The sequence below is a fragment of the Hippocampus guttulatus genome, chromosome 18 (assembly GCF_054856545.1).
Source record: "Hippocampus guttulatus isolate MCC_2025c chromosome 18, RoL_Hgut_1.0, whole genome shotgun sequence".
NCBI classification, from domain to species: domain Eukaryota; kingdom Metazoa; phylum Chordata; class Actinopteri; order Syngnathiformes; family Syngnathidae; genus Hippocampus; species Hippocampus guttulatus.
This window is the reverse complement of record NC_141278.1, coordinates 1,340,784-1,357,991: the sequence shown is the minus strand read 5'-3', so window position 1 is coordinate 1,357,991 and position 17,208 is coordinate 1,340,784. Positions and strand designations below refer to the sequence as shown.

The 17,208-nt window shown below is 45.1% G+C and overlaps 1 protein-coding gene across 5 annotated transcripts in view; it reads left to right on the top strand.

The window, feature by feature from the left end:
* fhod3a (formin homology 2 domain containing 3a) overlaps positions 1-17,208 on the top strand; it is a 35,933-nt gene that overhangs the window by 4,451 nt on the left and 14,274 nt on the right. For all 5 annotated transcript variants that reach the window (XM_086136471.1, XM_086136469.1, XM_086136468.1 and 2 more), the window contains exons 2-4: positions 515-624; positions 3,463-3,530; positions 16,179-16,246. In XM_086136471.1, the coding sequence (XP_085992597.1) occupies positions 515-624; positions 3,463-3,530; positions 16,179-16,246 (246 nt within the window). The remainder of the gene's footprint in view (positions 1-514; positions 625-3,462; positions 3,531-16,178; positions 16,247-17,208) is intronic.

Sequence of the window (17,208 nt, the reverse complement as noted above, 5' to 3'; positions counted from 1 at the left end):
CGCACAAAGTACTGCAGTGGTACCTCAGATCAAGTAATAGCAGATGTCATTCATTGGATTTTTGCAGCGGGGCACCGATTTCCGTACACACGTCGACACCGGAGGCTCCTTGACATTAGCAACACAGCGCGCATCTAATTCAACATAAACCATCCCGCCTTTGTTTATTCCTGGTTTGAGTTTTATGGTCTACTGCCTGTAGTTGTACCCCCAACAAGTTCATTCCCCAGGACATGAAAACGGAGCCACATGAATAAAGGGCCCTCCCGCTGCTCAAACCCCATCCGAAAACCTCTTTGAAAAACACGCAACAACGGAGCGGAGAGCAGTTTATTGTGGTCCGACATGAAAGCATTCTCTCTGCTGCGGCGCGGGGGAATTGGGGGAGAATCATCCAAGACCCCGACCCTAACTGTTCAACACGTTGCCTCATTCCCAAATTGAATTTGAACGTCACACTTCATTTCCCGAAGCCACCTACGCTATTCAAACCCCGTCTGATCCTTTTCCATAGCTCGACGACTGCGCGCTGCAGCTCTCCCACAATGGCACCTATCTGGACCTGGAGTCTTCCTTGGCGGAGCAAAGGGACGAGCTGGAAGGATTCCAGCAAGATGACGCAGGGTGAGACGGTCTCTTCATATCATCAATAATCATTTGCCACCTACTCTCGGAATAAATCCTTTTAACCTCACTCACTTAAACACACTCACACAAACTCACCCCATTCGAATGCAACAGGAAATAATCATAAGCAGCTTGATATGGATTTCTCGGGAGCAGAAGTTCATGGAAAGAATGAAGCACTGTGGAAAGACATATTCAACTCGCCCTCCTTCTTTCCCTCCAACTCAACTTGGAGGCAACTGGGCGTTTTTAATACTTAATAAAGCATCTATTAGCTTTCTGTACTAACGGCGCCATCACTGCCCTGAAGGGCAAATTGACTTCAACGATTGCTTTTTTTCACCTCGATAATCTGCACTAGTGGATAAATTAATCAACATTGGTGAGATGTGACGCTATTTAGGGAATACCGTGCTTCCGTATAAGCCCCAGGCTCGAAATAAGCAGTTCTGCATGGCAGTTTGCCGGGCCAAATCTGCATTTTGCGCCTCAACAAAACACATTGAAAAGCAAAACTGAGAATCACGGTTATGGAAGTTTTTTCCGGCTCTTGGTGACTGTCCCAAAAAGCTATGGTGTTTTGCACACACAATCAAACACACACACACACACACACACACACACCCAGGAGAGAGCAACATAACAAAACAACAGTGAAAAACAATGACTAAGTGTTTTGCATGTCTACCTCACAGCATTGCATCACTAATGGAAGGTAAAAGTGTGGTGAGATGGCACCGTTTATGTCCCCGTGTGTTTGCAGCGGTTTGTGGTATGCAGATCTGTTTAGATGCCGGCGGCAGCACACAAAGCAAAGACGAGATCACAAAACCTGCGCCTACGTGTGCTTGTGTGTTCGTCTCATGCGTCGGCTTTGTCGGCCATGCTTCTTGATAATAGACGGGTGAATCGAGGCGTGACACTTTTTCTTTTTCTTTTTTTTTTAAGTGGCCGCGATCTGGAGCAACTGGTTGGATGGGAACCACGTATCGTTCAATCAATGCGGATTTCTTTTCTTTTTAACAAAGGTCACGGTGAATTGACAGAAGGCAATGAGTCATGCAACGGGGTTGGGTTTAACTCGACAAACATCTGACGGGTTCGGGGATGGCTCTCTCTAAAGTCGCCTCTCCAGTTCGAAAAAGAAGAAAAAAAATCTCATTCACTTCTTTTAAACACCAATCGATCATCGCGATACAAAAGGAGCTAAGAAGGTGCAGAAAAATACAATTTCCCCGCTCCCCCACAACGTGTTCTTTTAATCGGTTAAAGCCTAATCCCGATCATTTAATCCTCACAAACAAAACAGAAACCAGGCAGAGTTTGTTGCGGGCAGCGTCCCAACGCAAGTGAGTTGATAGTAAACAAAGGAAAAGGAGATGGGCACAACATCCCTGGTGAAACGCTGCACAGTGGAAAAGAACATAAACCAGCATAAGTGTCAAAATAAATCGTGTCGTATTAGAAGCTACGTGTCTTCACCCGGGCTTCTGTCACAAAACATTATCCGCGGTGAGAACATTTTTGTTTTTCCATCAACAACCAAGTGTAGGTCTCAACAAAACGAAGTTGTCGAGTGTTTTTTTTTTTTCACAACGCCTTATGCGTAAACAAGGGGGTTTTCTGAGCTCGGCGTTATCACATCAGCGATTTCCCCGCTTGCCCGGGAATTCCAACGGCGTGGACGTGATGGGAGTCAAAGATTAGCACCCGGTCGGACGATAACAGCCGGGATTAGAGGAGAGAGTTTGATTTGTTTGCGCAAAACACCATCATACCTTCCCGTTATGTACTCATTTTGTTTTTCCGACAATATGTGACCATGTGTGTATGTGAAGAGTGTTGTGTCTGCAGTCATGAGGTGTCATCCTCTAGTCTCAGATGGCTATCAACAAAAGGGCAGAAGTCATTTGTTTGTCACACTAGATGACTAAATCCAGAGGTAAAATATCCAGGATTTTGTGGCATCTTTAGACACAACGAATGGAAAAACAAAACAAGAAACACTCAACGCATTTGCAACTCCACTCATGCTAAAAACACTACCCATGTGACAAAAGCTGGTTAGCAGGGGGGGGGGGGGGGGGGGCAGGGCAAAATGAATCTCCAAAAACAATAAAATGGCAGACAAGACAAACGGGGAAAATCAAAGTGAACATCCATAAATCAAAGCCACAAAGAAATACCACCAAACAAGACATACACTACAACAACAACAACAACAAAACATTCATGGCAGAGCGCAGAGAACACAACTTGCTACAATATGATTGAACAGGAACAGGCTGAAGGAAAGCAGGGCCTTAAATACAAGCAGTGACGAGATAATGAGGCACATCTGGACAAGACGTGAGCGGGTGCAGGCAGCTGATTGGTAGACGCAAGTCAGGCGGCCGGTCAAAGCAGGTGGAAATGAAAACCTAACGATGGACCGCAGCAAAACAAGGACGACAGGAAATAAAAACAAATTGAATCTCCGCGGCAAAAAACGCATCGCGAAAACTCACTTGTGAAATCAGTAAGTGAAGTGAAGGCTCCAAAAGACATTCCGGTTTTATTCAGATCCAGATTTTTGTTCTTCGTGCCACAGTTTAGTACCTAAAATGAAGTTATAGTGTTGATAAAAAAAAGTCTACCCACTCCATTTTCAAATACCAGCTTTTGGGGATTAAAAATACAAAAAAAAGATTTTTAAATGGTGTGTATGTGTTATGCTCTGATGAAACCAGGCTTGAACGTTTTAATTCTGCAATTCCGAGCAGCAGCACATAAAGCGATGCGAACTTTGAATGAACCGACAACGGATTTACATGTGTGTCTTTGTCCCCCCCACAGGTCCAGAGGGAAAAAGCACAGCGTTGTTTTACGAACCCAGCTGACGGTCCGCGTACATGCCTGCATTGGTGAGCACCGTGCAACAAACATTGATGGCTTTTCTTCACTTGAAATTGCATGGCCAACCCGTACCGTCGAACCCCATGAGCAATCCAATGTGCCGCGTCTACTGACCATCCGGATTTGTTTTTTTTGTTTTTTGTTTTTTTTCGCCCTGGGATGATAGACCTCCTACTGTGAGGAACCACTGGCATTTTAAAACTCCCAATACACTTAGGGTCATATGGTATAAGCATCACTGTGATTTAAGCTCATACAGGGATAGAGACACAAAGATGATGATGATGATGATGATGTTTCGCTGTCACTTCCATCTTGGTGTGCTGTAAGTTTCTAGTCTGGGTTGTCCGGTGTTGGAAAATCCCACGTCTCTTGGCAGTTTTAGGCATGATTTTAGAGAGGAAAGAAGCATGGCGACACACACTGCTGTGACTTAACCGGAAAATGGTAGAATTGGAGAAGATAATGTGTCTGATGAAATGATCGCTTTCCAAGGAGGAAAGCGATCATTTCAACAACGTGGGGATCATTTTGGAATCCGGCCCCCTGTCTATTTGCACCTCGTCGCTTTCTCTGACGCTCTACAAACGGTCCAACTTGGTGTTCTTATTTTTCAAAGCGGTGCAAGGGTAAACATTGTGTTTACAGTCGACATTTCTGCTTTGGTTTTTATTTCCAAACAAATGCGTGTGAATCAGGCGTAGACACTTGCGGAAAATTAGCAATCATGAGCATGATGACGTCCCGAAGCTGATGCCTTGCAATTGGAGTATTCATATTTCCCTTCGTGGGTTTTGATTTTCTCACTCACCGAAGGAAATTCTCAGCAGTTAAAATCACATAAAGTAAACGAGGTGCATGTCAACCGTCTCGCGCAAATCTCCATCAACACGCGGGCGATTTAAATATCTTATTACGGTAGAGCAGCTCAATCTCTTTTGCTCGCATTCTCACGAGAGTATTTAGTTGCCATTTCCTGCCCTCTTTCCAAAGGCATTAATTTAATCTCTATCGATGCTTTGAGTCTTTCCCTCTCACCGCTGCCCTTCATAACCCGTCCGCCGCCAGCGTCAATACAGTCCCCCAGCCAGTGATAGCGGCACAAAATATGAATGGCAAAATGAGAGTAGGTCAGAAGCTTTAAGGGAGACCGAAAGATCACCTTTGACAATTCTATTCATTGAAAGGGCGGAATCTTTTCGTTAGCAATTCATTTAGTTGTCTTACAAGTCACTGTTGTTGATAGAAAAACTGAAAGTAGGCTGCACATTTGCGCAGTTTGGATAACTTAACCAAATTCTTTTGGACTTGAGATGACAAACACAGCACGATAGCTCCACAAAAAAATCGTGAGTCTCTTACTGCGAGAAGCTCCAAGGAAGAGTAGTAAATCAAAAAAGGTATGAGTCAGTTACTCAGCTGACCAAGGTATTAACCAAACACATTCAGAAGCGTTTGCTAATGTGAGGAACGAAAGTGGTTAATATTCATGACTGTTGGCCTGGGTTGCTTCCCGATCAGAGAATTTGATCTGATGACCTGACTTTGAAGATAAGCTTATACAGCAGCCCGGTCTTGAGTCTTGGCGTGTTTTATATATATTTTTTTATTTTTGCTGACGCATTTTTCTACTTTTGTGCCATATCTTTCTTGAATTTTTGGGGGGCTGAATACCATGTTTTTTTTTCCAACTCCCAAACCACAAATGTCGATTTGGCCGACTTCAAAATGACAATGGCAAAGAAACCTGTAGCCTGTTGTCCAGTGAACGGGCCACGTTTATACGACAGCCCCTCTGATGGAGTTGATTGAGTGTAGGGATTGGCGTTGTTGGCTAAATCCCTTTCTTTCACCGCGATAGCGCACATGCCCTTATGGGGGGATTACACATTGCACATCTCGGCTTTAGGAAAAGCAACATTGCGCTTGGAGTCGTTCGACATGACAAACGACTGCTTCCCGGAAATGTCTCCAGCCATCGTCATCGGCGACCCGTCCGCAACAACAACACCGCTTGATGAGGACTTTGGCTCCCATCTCGGTTTTAGCGGGACAGGTTTTGGCCAGCTGTCGTCGAAGCTGCAGAGTACAGTAGCGGTTTCCTAAATCTGCCGCAGTCAACAGACTTACATGCAGCGTAATGTGGTCCGGTCACTTTAGAGTCCTGCAGAACAGTTAGCACACCCTCTGGCTCAGTTGTCCACTCATCTACTCCTTTAACGCTCTCTAATCCTTCCGAGGTCTTGACCTTCAAATCGCCTGAGTAATGGTCAGCATTTTATCCGCTAAATAAAAAGTCTGTCACAATCAAACACCGGCATTGCTTGCAGAATCAGTCTACGGTGTGTCAGTTTTAATGCTCGTTCCTGACGAAAGGATCAAGTCTGTTCAGATTTATTTTTTAATCTCACTGGGATCACAGTTTTTTTGTTGTTGTTTTTTTATTTAAAAAAAAAAAAAGAGTATTTGCTTGGATTCAGGTGAAATGTCAGATTGAAAAGACTTTCAAAAGTATGAGAGGCCCAGGTTCTTTGTCTCGCCGTAAGACCTGTTCCCCCAAAAATAATCCTGTGGTCTGCATTCGCATGAGAGTGCCGGTCACAACCTCCCGTTTCAAAAGATAATTTTAGCTGTTGAACGGCAGCGGGGTCGTTGCAGGCCTAAAAGCAGACTGGTGGAGAGAGGTGGTTCCGGAACGGGGGTGGGAGGGGCTGGGTTGCTGAGGGGACGTTATCTTTAGAAAGCGTTGACGCCGCAGAAGCATGTGAAGAAGGTAGCATGGGTGGAAGTCCCTTGAGAAAACTCACGCAAGCACAAAGAGGAACATGTAAATTCCACCCGGAATGAGATTCAAACCCCGGACCTCACAGTTGTGACTTAGACACAATCACTACTTGGTTACCAAGCTGACACCAAAAGAAAAAAAAAATACGTACAACTGGTGTAGTCTGTTCTAGTCTCTTTGTGGTTTGGTGGGCACCGCCTTTATTGTGGCAAGTCAGATTTCTGCGGCTTTGTTGAGTCCAAACATCGACTTGGCCTGATCATGGGGTCCGAAATTTCTGGAATGCCATATTAGGATAATACAGTGCAGTTCTAGTTATATTTCTAGCTCGATGACAGTCACATAAAAGTCGTTGGTATAAGGAGGTAATGACAGCAACGCAGCGGTCCGTTTTCAACGGCGCACTGCCCAAAGTCGGCCCGCTCCCTGAACTGCCGTCAGTCGGTTGCAGGGCGCATAAAGAGACGAACAGCCATCCACACCGTCAATGAGCGGACCACTACACCATCAGCGACTTGGCAGTAATACATTTAAAGTTAATTGCGGAAGTAGGACATTTTCCTGATGAATGTTGTTTTCCTTGTGACCAGAATTCCCACATGCAGCGACTACTTTTGGTTTAAGTGATCAAAAATATTGAGCCGAATTGAGAGGAGTGCGGTCGGTAAAACAAAAGGTGTCCTGGCTTCTGTTCAATGCCATGTGACTTGGCTTTGGGAAACTCAGAGTCCCAATTAAGGGCCTCTAATAACCCCCCGTGGTACCATATATGTCCTAAAGGACGTAAAGGGCTTGTGATTTATTCCACATTTCAGAAGAAATCAGCAACTGAAAAATAAATACACATTCTGAGCATTTTGAAAGAGCAGTAATCCCAATTTAAATTGCAACCCCAGGAAAAAAAAAACTGCACAGGCTCAACTGGCACGGTGATCCAGTGCCAAGTGGCTGTTTGGATGCCAGCGGGAGTGCCGTCGTCTAGTGCGGCCTGGCTTTGAGGTGCAAGGAGAGAAAACAGCTGCTTCCGACAGTGATTTACTGTGCGGGCTGCAGGAGATAAGGCCTGGCAATGTCATGGTGTGACAGGGAGATAATGTTTGGCAATGGCTAAGCTAGGAGGGGGCAGTCGAACGGGACATCTGTGGCTTTGCAGTCATTAAGGCCCAGACACATTACGGCAGAGCTGAATTGCTGCTCTGCACTAACGCAGTCTGGAGGCTTGTTTACATCAAAAAGTATCATTCAGTCTACTTGGATATAGGATGCAATTTGTTGGGGGGGGGGGGGGGGGGTCGATTCCGTTGTCTGAAATTGTGGAGTGTCCCTAAATAACTCATCCGTACCGTACCACTTTTGGCAAGCTAATGATGGGGTTCCAAAGACACACGACTGACATAGAATCCAAACTTCCACTACCCCGCTTAAAATGGGAATTCGACAAAAGCACGTTTGTTATTTGTTCACTATATTGCGTACCTCATCTTTGTTAAAGTCATATGTAGGGGTATGTTGGTGTGATGCTATTTTAAGCGCATAGCTTACGTAGACGTCACCATCTGCCTCCCCGACACCCCCTCCTCCACACACACAAATGCAAGCCAGCTCAGGGCTTACCAGGCCAAAGCATACCGTGGTTGAGCTAAGTCTTTACTATTATTCAAATTGATCCATTTTCAAGCGAGAGTAATGCCGATTTCAAGCATCTTCCTGGCATTGTTATTAATACGGCGTACACATGCTTGTCGGCAATTGACCTTGATCAGAAATTGAGTCAACCGCGACAGTGATCTTGCACAGCTGAAGGAAAGCTACCATTATGTTACCATTATGTTCTTTACCTTTGTGTCTGTCTTCTTGGTTCGCATTTTTTGGGCACAGATCAAGACATAAATAACAAGGAAAGCCTGTTGCTTTCTTTTTAAGCAGTAGCAGAATGAATCCATCGTCTATAGTCCGTCGCTCATCCAATTCGGCAGACCTTGTCCCGAGAGCGGCTACACCCTGGACGAGTCAGTCAATCACGGGACACATAATGAGACGAGCATTCGCACAAACATTCACACGGCCACTGGGTGGGAAATGAATTGGTAGGAACAGCTTCTTCATTTGTTTGACAGTTGTCAGAAGTTTTAAATATGTGCTATCCCACACCAGCAATGTTCCCACTGTGCAAAGTCACGGGACGTTCACTTGTTAAGTCACTTCAAGTCAAGTGCAACTTTATTGTCAAATGTTGTACAGTAAGACCCAACGAAGTCTGCAGTCTGAATGGCTTTACTCTAGCGTGACTTTCCTTCTCTGGCGATCTATATTTACACTCTTTTGCTCACCTCTGGCTCAAAAGGTAAGGCCGGTGTGTGTCAACAAAGATATTTTGTTTGCGTGGCGTCTCAATCCGTTTTCCTACAAATGAGGATAGAGGACACCCTCATCGACGGTCGGTCACAGCAAGAAGGAAATACAGGGAAAAATCGCTCGCATAGTTTCCCCTTTACCCTCACCGCCAGGCTGCAAGAGCCCACATGAGTCATGGCTTACTGCTGCTGTGGGAGATGTGGAGCTGGTGAGGTATTATGGACGGAGGTGTAAAGTGGTGGAAGTAGCGGAATCATTCGGCAGTAGGTGGAAAGCTCCAAACATGTATCTGACCCGGGGCTGCTGGCTTGGTGCGTTCTCTGACTTTCAGCTCGTATGTCGATTCAATTTCGGAGCCATGCATGGCACATTACCAAAAAAAAAAAAAAATAGACAACAAACATGCATCGCCTTTTCCCTAGATGTTATACCGAATAAATGTCCAAAAAGTGGTGTGTTTCGCTTGCTGTGGATGTGGCAGGGTTTTCCCAGGCCTGCCGTTGTGCTGACAAACATGAGCGCTTCAACTGCTGTGCCGTGGCTGTTTGGGGCGAGCTCCTCTAAGCCTCAATGCACGTACTGGAAAAAGAATAGCCTGAGTAAAACGAGCGGACAGCGCAACGAGTGACTCAGTGGCAACTTTGAGTTGGGGTGCAAGGGGGTTGCGCACCACCACAACCAGCCACTGCCACTGTTTTTTTCCTCTCGTCCGAAGAAGCTTCTTAAAATGTATTACCGAGGAGAGTCAGTAGATCGTTCCTATTCCGTTCATTTCCTTTGAATTTGTCTGTCAAACCTTCGCTTTCTGTTATCGTTTTGCCATTCAAACAGCCTAGTGGGCATAACTGAAATATTCTATTTTGTCATCTGCCTTCGGGGCACCTATTAGCGCTGCCTAACAACAACGAGCCTCTTGGCTATACAAACATGTTGCATAACCAGGAGACAGAATGCGCACAATTCGCTTCTACGTTCCTGCCTCTACTATAGAAACTATTCCTGAAATCTGATTTAACTTGCCGTGAGAAGACAAATAGGAATTTTAAAAAAGCACACCACAAAGTTTGATGGAAGGCTATAGTTTTCTTGGCACAAAGTTGACCAAAGTGTGGGGTGACCTGCCATTGTTTTCGGAAAAAAAAAAACACGAAAACACACACCACGGTGAGTGCTTGTTTTTCACTGTCGCTGCGTGCGAAGGTTTAAAAATATATTTGTTAAAAAAAATAACTAAATAAAAAAGGCCTTTTGCACCACTGGAGCCAAGATTCAAGACAATGAAGCCAAAACTCCAAACTTGAGGTTTTAAATCACGATCCGCATCGTATGGAAGAAACACATATATCACTTCATGTGTGCTCAGCTGTATGAGTGTGGATGACTGTAAAGTCTGCACTTTTACTTATCGCCACTGAGCGCGTCTCGGCAAGCCTCCGGCTCATCTGTTTTAATCATTTTCCGATGATTACATAATGCAATAAAACATTAGGATCACCGCAAGATAAACAAACCGAGCACGCGCGGGAGAATCTGCATGCTTGGGGTCCGATCCAGTAGTTGGTTTGTTTTTTTTTTTTAAGGGATGATGGGTTTAGGGGCTTTGTGAGAAGAGCGAAATGAAGAGAGAGAGAGAGAGGGAGGAATGCGTTCCAGGGAAAATTGGTGAATCCGTCAGGAGAGGAAACACACATGGAAGACATACCGAGCGGGAGACGCACCTGCCGTAATTTGCAAAAGGTAAGGACATAAGTAAAGACGGCCCCATTCTTTGCTTTCCTCAATGCCGAGAGCCGTATAAGTTCTCTGGCCACGGACCGATTGGAACAGGAAGCTCCTCTCGTGGTCCAATACAATCACATGGTAACTGCTGCGTCATGTAGTCTGCGTGCAGGCTCACAGAAGTCATATCATTAATTCAGCTTTTCCAAGATAGCATTGCTCGGCAAGGTGTTGTGTCAGAGAATAAAATCATTGCAAGACCCATCGCAAAGGATTATAGATGAAAGATCCGGTCGCCGTGCTCGTCATCTAATTTTCCCTCCGCTGTTTATTCGACATGCGACATCACTGCACATGAATGCCGAGGCCAGTCGATCAACAGTGACGTGAAGCGAGCGTGAGAAGTGCGAGAGGGTGTGAAAGGGAATGACAAAGGGTGGGTGGGGGTTGTTTGAGAGACAACACTGAGCGCTTGTTTCACACGTGGAGGCCAAAATCTGGGAGGGAGCGCTTCCCACAATGAGTTGCAATTGAATTCTAATTAGGAGGCGAGCTATGGTATGACGGTGTTAAATAACTTAGCACGATTTAGATTTCTATTTTCAAAACGGTGGGATCTTGAAGGTTGACAACAATTTGTGCAAGGGAACCATCCCCCCCCCCCCCCCCATGGGAAATACTTCCAGAGTCTGAAATCCTAAACCCCTTTGTGCTCATTAGGGCCATATGTGAGCTGGATCCAATCCCAGGGTCCAAACAAACGTTCACACTTACTATACATTCAGTCCTGCGCACATCCTGGACCTTTGCATTGGAGCTTGCACAATTTTATTTTGCATGTATCCCATAGGAAAACTCCGCACACACACGCACACGAAATTCATGGGCGCTCCATCGTCATCTGCAACATCAGCAACCTCCAGCGCTCCTCCTCATGGGCCAAGACCAACAGAGAGAAAATAGACCGTCGCAAAATAACAGAGTTGTCCTCCCTCTCGTCGTCGCGGCCTGCCAAATGTTCCTTTCTGCCTCGCTTTGACATGAGAATGTCATCGAGCATTATTATCCTAACTGTATTAACCTCGGAGAGATTGATGGGTTATTTTTTTTTCCCCCTTCTAAACTACACGCTCGTGAACATGCATTACTAGCTGCACGTTGACCCAGAAATACTCTGATCCCCTTTGGATAATAAAAATGGAAGTGATTGTCATTTTAAAAATGAATGCAAGATGAGTTGGCGCAATAATTTTGACTGTCAACTAAGTGGCAGGAAAAGGGCAGCTGTTGGTGGAACGTAGTCCAAAATCATCCATCCATTCAAGTGATTTAGTTTTATAATTTGTCACATGCAAAATCTCTGGTAATTTCCTGCGGCGTACCTCTGGGCTCACTCTGTGAGACACTTTCATTCTCCAGTCGAATGAATGCCATTTTGTTTCTATTTTATCCCCTAGAATAAAATGGACACATTTTTCTGTGACATCAATACTTGGATGAATATGTATCCTGTATATGTGTGAAGTAACTTAGGTTGATGATGGGCAAATTTGGGAGGTATCCATTTTGACAATATTAATTGCAAAAGTTTAAAAGCCAACTGATGGGTTGAGCCACACTGCTGGATTTTTTTTTGTTTGTTTGTTTGTTTTAGAGGGGTGCTATTAAAATCGTTGAGAAGCAAACGGTTTTGGCTGGTCTTAAACGGGAGGCCTTCCATCTGTGGCGCGCCCCTTTCGAGCCTGACAGTAGTTTTCCAGTCGGAAATATCAATGAGACTATTTCATCTGTAATGCTAACTACCATTGCTAATGTCATTTGGAGACCAATTCTGTCATTAATTTGACTCGCGGCACAACGTATCGCAAATGGTAACCGTATGCCTACGACATCAGTTTCGGTTGACTCGTGTGAGTAGATGCGGTGTAAAATGCTGGGGGATTAGTCAAAGCTGAAGGGTCACCACGCTAATCTCATTATGGCGGGAGAAGGAGGGATCTCAGCACCCCTGAGCGATTTACCGTGGGGGAATCCCTACTGATCGGTCCAAAGAGAAAACAACTAAATGAATGAATAAAAAGTCAGATAAACTGTAAAGGTGATTATGCTTTTTATGATTCAGAAGGCGAGTGGGAACGGACAATCTTTTGAAAATCAAACGCAGGTGATAAAGTCAAGCAGAAATGTTGCTAATTCCGCATCACTTCTGAATCCTCTCAGCTGCCTGACGTCACTTTGCTCGGTTTCTGTTTGCGAGTCAGGTGCCCGGTTTTTGGCAAACGACAGAGGGGCCTTTTTTTAATTTGCCGGCGCTGGATATTCAGCTGTGGTTTCAGCAAAGATGCAGGAGCATAGCAAATGATTGACACCTCATCAGTCATGATTACATAAACTAATCACTGTCACTTTAATTGCATTTAAAATATATGGCCAAAGAAATAAATCACTTCATGGGGTGATCCTCGGTTTGGCTGTAACTTCACCAACCAGTCAACACACAGAAGTGTGTCTTGCTCCACCTCACCTTAAAATCGATTACTAGCCTCTAATGAACATTTTATACTCTCTGCGGTTGAGCAAGAGAATACTGCCTGTGCCCTATTTGAGGGGAAAAAATGGCCTTAAATATCGACCACAGGCGTTTATAATCAAATGTATGACAGCAATAGCAGCCCATGGTGGTTTTTATTTTTTCTCTTGACTTTTGAAAATCTATTTTAAGGTGGAATATGGGATTAAATTATGTGCTGAGGTTGCCACAATGCAGCCAGCGCCTGTGAGGTCGGGGTGAAGAACTATGTGTCCTTTCCGGAAAAAAAAAAAAAACAGTCACAGTTTGAACAGAAAACGTGTCATCCAGTCTACATCCACATTCCGTGTGCACATAAGCGCCTGGCGTGCACATACAGCGCTCGAATACAAGCACAAGCCACAATGACACATCCCAGCCAGTGTTTCAGGTTTCCTTATGACAATAATAAAACGCGTGGCCGGGGAAAAATGAGAGCCTGGTCTGTGTAGGCCACGTGGACAGCCAACTCTTCTCTTGGAACGCCACGGTTTTGTTTTTGTTGTTTTTTTTCTTCTTTTTTTTCCTCTTTCCTGCCTCTTCTCAGCAACTGGAGGCATTTGTCTTCATCTATCTTAAGAAGTGCCTTGTTTGTGAGTTATTGAAATTCCAATCGCGTGCAAGAGTAAAAACAAACTGCACTTCGAGTCTAATTAACTGTTCATCTGCAGGTATGTTGACGAACCTGCATAGTCACACCTGTGCTGCACGGACAAAAGTAATGGGACACCTGGCCTTGAGATTTCCATGGCCTCGTTTTGGGGCCTTTTACAACCTCCGGGACGTGCAAGGTCTCATTTTACACCACAGTGAATTGGGCCACGTTTGGACCTTATCGCAACTGCTGACATGCCTCTGATGGACAGCAGATGTTTCAGTCAAGGTTAGCCTGACAGCTTTTGCTCACAGCTTGGTGAGGAGCACAGTTGTCACTCGAGGGTCTTTGTGCGGTTGCAAGTGCGATCCAGCGGCGCAGACACAGCGTTCCCGGCTTTTGACTTGAAAGCAAACTCAGCAATGGTGGCAACAAAGCCATAAAAGTGGTGCAGGCAACCTTTTATAGTCCTCATAAGGAAACGATCACCATAATAAAGTGCATAACAAATAGGGTAGTGGTTTGACCTATAATCCTGGCTGCCATCTTCGAGCGAAAAACAGTTTGTCTGTGTTTTTGTACTGCCACATTTTACGCCATCCACTCACATGACACGTCGTGAGGGACAGCTGCACATTCTGGTCGGATCCAAAACAAATATTGGAGATACCTGCAGTGGGATGTGGTGCGCTTCGACACAGCTTTGACAGTGTCCATCAAAAGCTGGGTATACTTTTTCAGACGGCTTAGATGCTGCGATTGTGGCCAGTGAGTGCGCAGTGTCTCGGTGTTGAAGTATTTTCTTATCGGATTTCATTTTCCTCGACTTATGGCACGGCCAAACAGACAGTCACGCTCCCATTCACACCTATGCAACAATTTTGTGAACCTAGCATGCATCTCTTTGGGAAATAGGAGTAAGTTGGAATCCGCAGAGACAAAGCCATCCACACAAAAGAGACCCGATTCAAACATCAAACCTCCTGCAAGGCAGATGTGCTAACCACAAGTTCCCCATGCTGCTCTTCTCCGCAACCAGTTTAATTTTGCCCTCGCATGCCTGACTCAATTATTTTTGTATGCTGAGCCCTGCCTAGGCTTCATTTAGAATGTTTGATGATGTTGGCTACTGTTGCCATCTCCATTGGAGACCGTTGAAGCAGTATCACACCAGCGCGAGTCAGGTGAGGGATCGAATCGCAGCCGTGTTGAGAGGGAGTGCAACGCCGTGACCTCGAGGGTGACATGGCTTCCATCAAAACGTTCGACAACCAGCATTCATTCATCGACGATAATACGCAGCAAAAAATAGGACTTATTTGTTTATTTCATCACATACTTGGTCTCGGCCACAACAATTATCGCAGTGGCGTTAGCCACGGAGTGAGTCGCTTGCAAAATAGTAAGAATTATAATAATAATTGGAGTTTTTGACATCCTTTGTTAGCTAAGTGACTTCTGGTGTAGGCCGAATAAACGGATGACGACACCAGCGAGGCAACGCCTGTGATTAAGTCCCCGTGTTGTTCAAAGTCTGCGATTGGCTGGCAACCGGTTCAGGGTGTCCCCCGCCTACTGCCCGAAGACGGCTGGGATAGGCTCCAGCGCCCCCCGCGACCCGAGTGAGGATTAAGCGGTTCGGAATATGGATGGATGGATGGATGTTGTTCAAAGTACTTTGTTGCTCATGGATGATTCTCGTCCAATCAAATTGTTTGGATGCAACTTGGCTCTTGCATCGAGAGACATCTTCCACGGTTGTTGCTTCGTTGGAGAGACAGACAGGCGCGTCATTCTTGGTGTGGAATGATAATGATTGTGACCCTGGCCGTGGGTTAGCCTCACTTTGGTTCAGTGATTGTTACCGCTGAGCTCCAGATACACAGACAGACAGCCAGGCCAGCGCCGCAACCTTGCGAGCCCGCCTCCGGGGCATACGTCAGGGCTGCTCCTTTTTATACGTATGCCCTCGCCTTCATATGCTTTTAGCAAAATACTTTCCCTTTCTGATGGTCCAAAGGATCACATATGGAGTACAGTTCACAAGGTCATCAATATAATATTTGCGTTTCTTTTTTAAGTTTGGAAGGTGGACACGGTTAAGTATCATTGCAGTGTTATCAGCACTTAAAACATTTGGTCCCGAGTACTTTCCATGTCGTGACCTGAATACCTCACCGCTGAAACCCAGCCTGCGGCTCATTAACATTCCATTACAACTCTAATCACTGCTGCAACGTGTACAAGTGCGTGTGTGCGTGTGTGTGTGTGTGTGTGTGTGTGTGTGTGTGTGTGTGTCCGTGCGTGGCAGACTGGGGGCCAGAGGTCGTACACGTGCCGTGCGGCCACTGAGGACACGGCGTAAGTGTGCGCTGCCGTGTTCAGTGCCAGCGGCCAGCAGGGCACTGATGTGTGCTGATGAATTCCATCGACTCACACTCAATTTATTGTCAAAACCTTCGCACATCTGAGCCTCGTTGAGAAGTTTTTTTTTCATCAGATATTTAAAGCCGGGGAATAAACAAAACCTGCCAAAAAGGAAGTGCTATCTTTAGCTTTTGGGGATATTCCGAATTAAATCATAACACTTCACGACCACATGTCTGATTTTCGCTCTCGCTGTCTTCCTGCAGAACGACTGTACAACTCCAATGGACGTGACTTGAGGAGAGCGCTGTTTTCGCTCAAGCAAATCTTTCAGGTAACATGGACCGAAACTTGTCGCGCCCACAACCTCGCAGTCAAGTCGTCGGTAGCGTTGCGTAACATTTTGGTGACTGCGGTGGCCACTCTCGCCACCTCATCAACGTGGCATTTTTGGGTGTTTCTTTTCGTGCTCGGGGACTTGTTATTGTTATTTTCTGTTTACGTTTTATTTTTATCCCCGACATTTGAAAAGAGATATCCGTACTCTCTGCTGTTAAAATTTTGAGAGCTTAAAGGTCAAGGTCTCGTGAGCTAACGCATGAAGCATCTTTTTTTTTCACAAGGCTATGGGAAAATGTTGCTTTGTTTTGATAGCATAAAAGTCTAGTCGAGGCTAGCTAGCGAGATGGAAGTTAATAAAAGAGGGAAAATAATTATATGTTTTGCAAGTGGGCCAGGTTATCAAAATGAGTACTGTGTATAACTGTCTGTGCAAATTCATTTTTACTTTTATACATCAGTGCATTGTCAGGGGCCAGTCGTATTGTCGTCACTTGACTCCCGCTGAATTCTTACAGTATATTCATGTCGAGTATTTTATTCTGGTATGCAATAACAGCACAACCTTTCAGACTTTTCAGAATGTCACCAACTGAAGACCACACACGGCTGACAAATGTACTGAAATCCCATTTGAATATGTTGTTGGGTACATTGCTTTATTTCAAGTCTTTTGCAAGTCAAATCTTCTTGACTTCATAACAACACATCAGATAAAAATAGAAGTTGTGCTCACCTGTGGCGTGGGCTGCTTCCTTTGGGTTTGGTAACATAATGAACTTGTTGATCTTGTTTGTCTCATTAGGTTGAAAAGGCAAAAACAAATTGTACAAATTGCGTTTGATTGTGACGGTTTCATGTAAAACAGAACGTTGCTGCCTCCTGCTGGGAGGGAGAAATAATGCAATTTGGAAGAAGTGTACCTGTACAGTATTTGTTGATTGTGCGGTGGTGTCA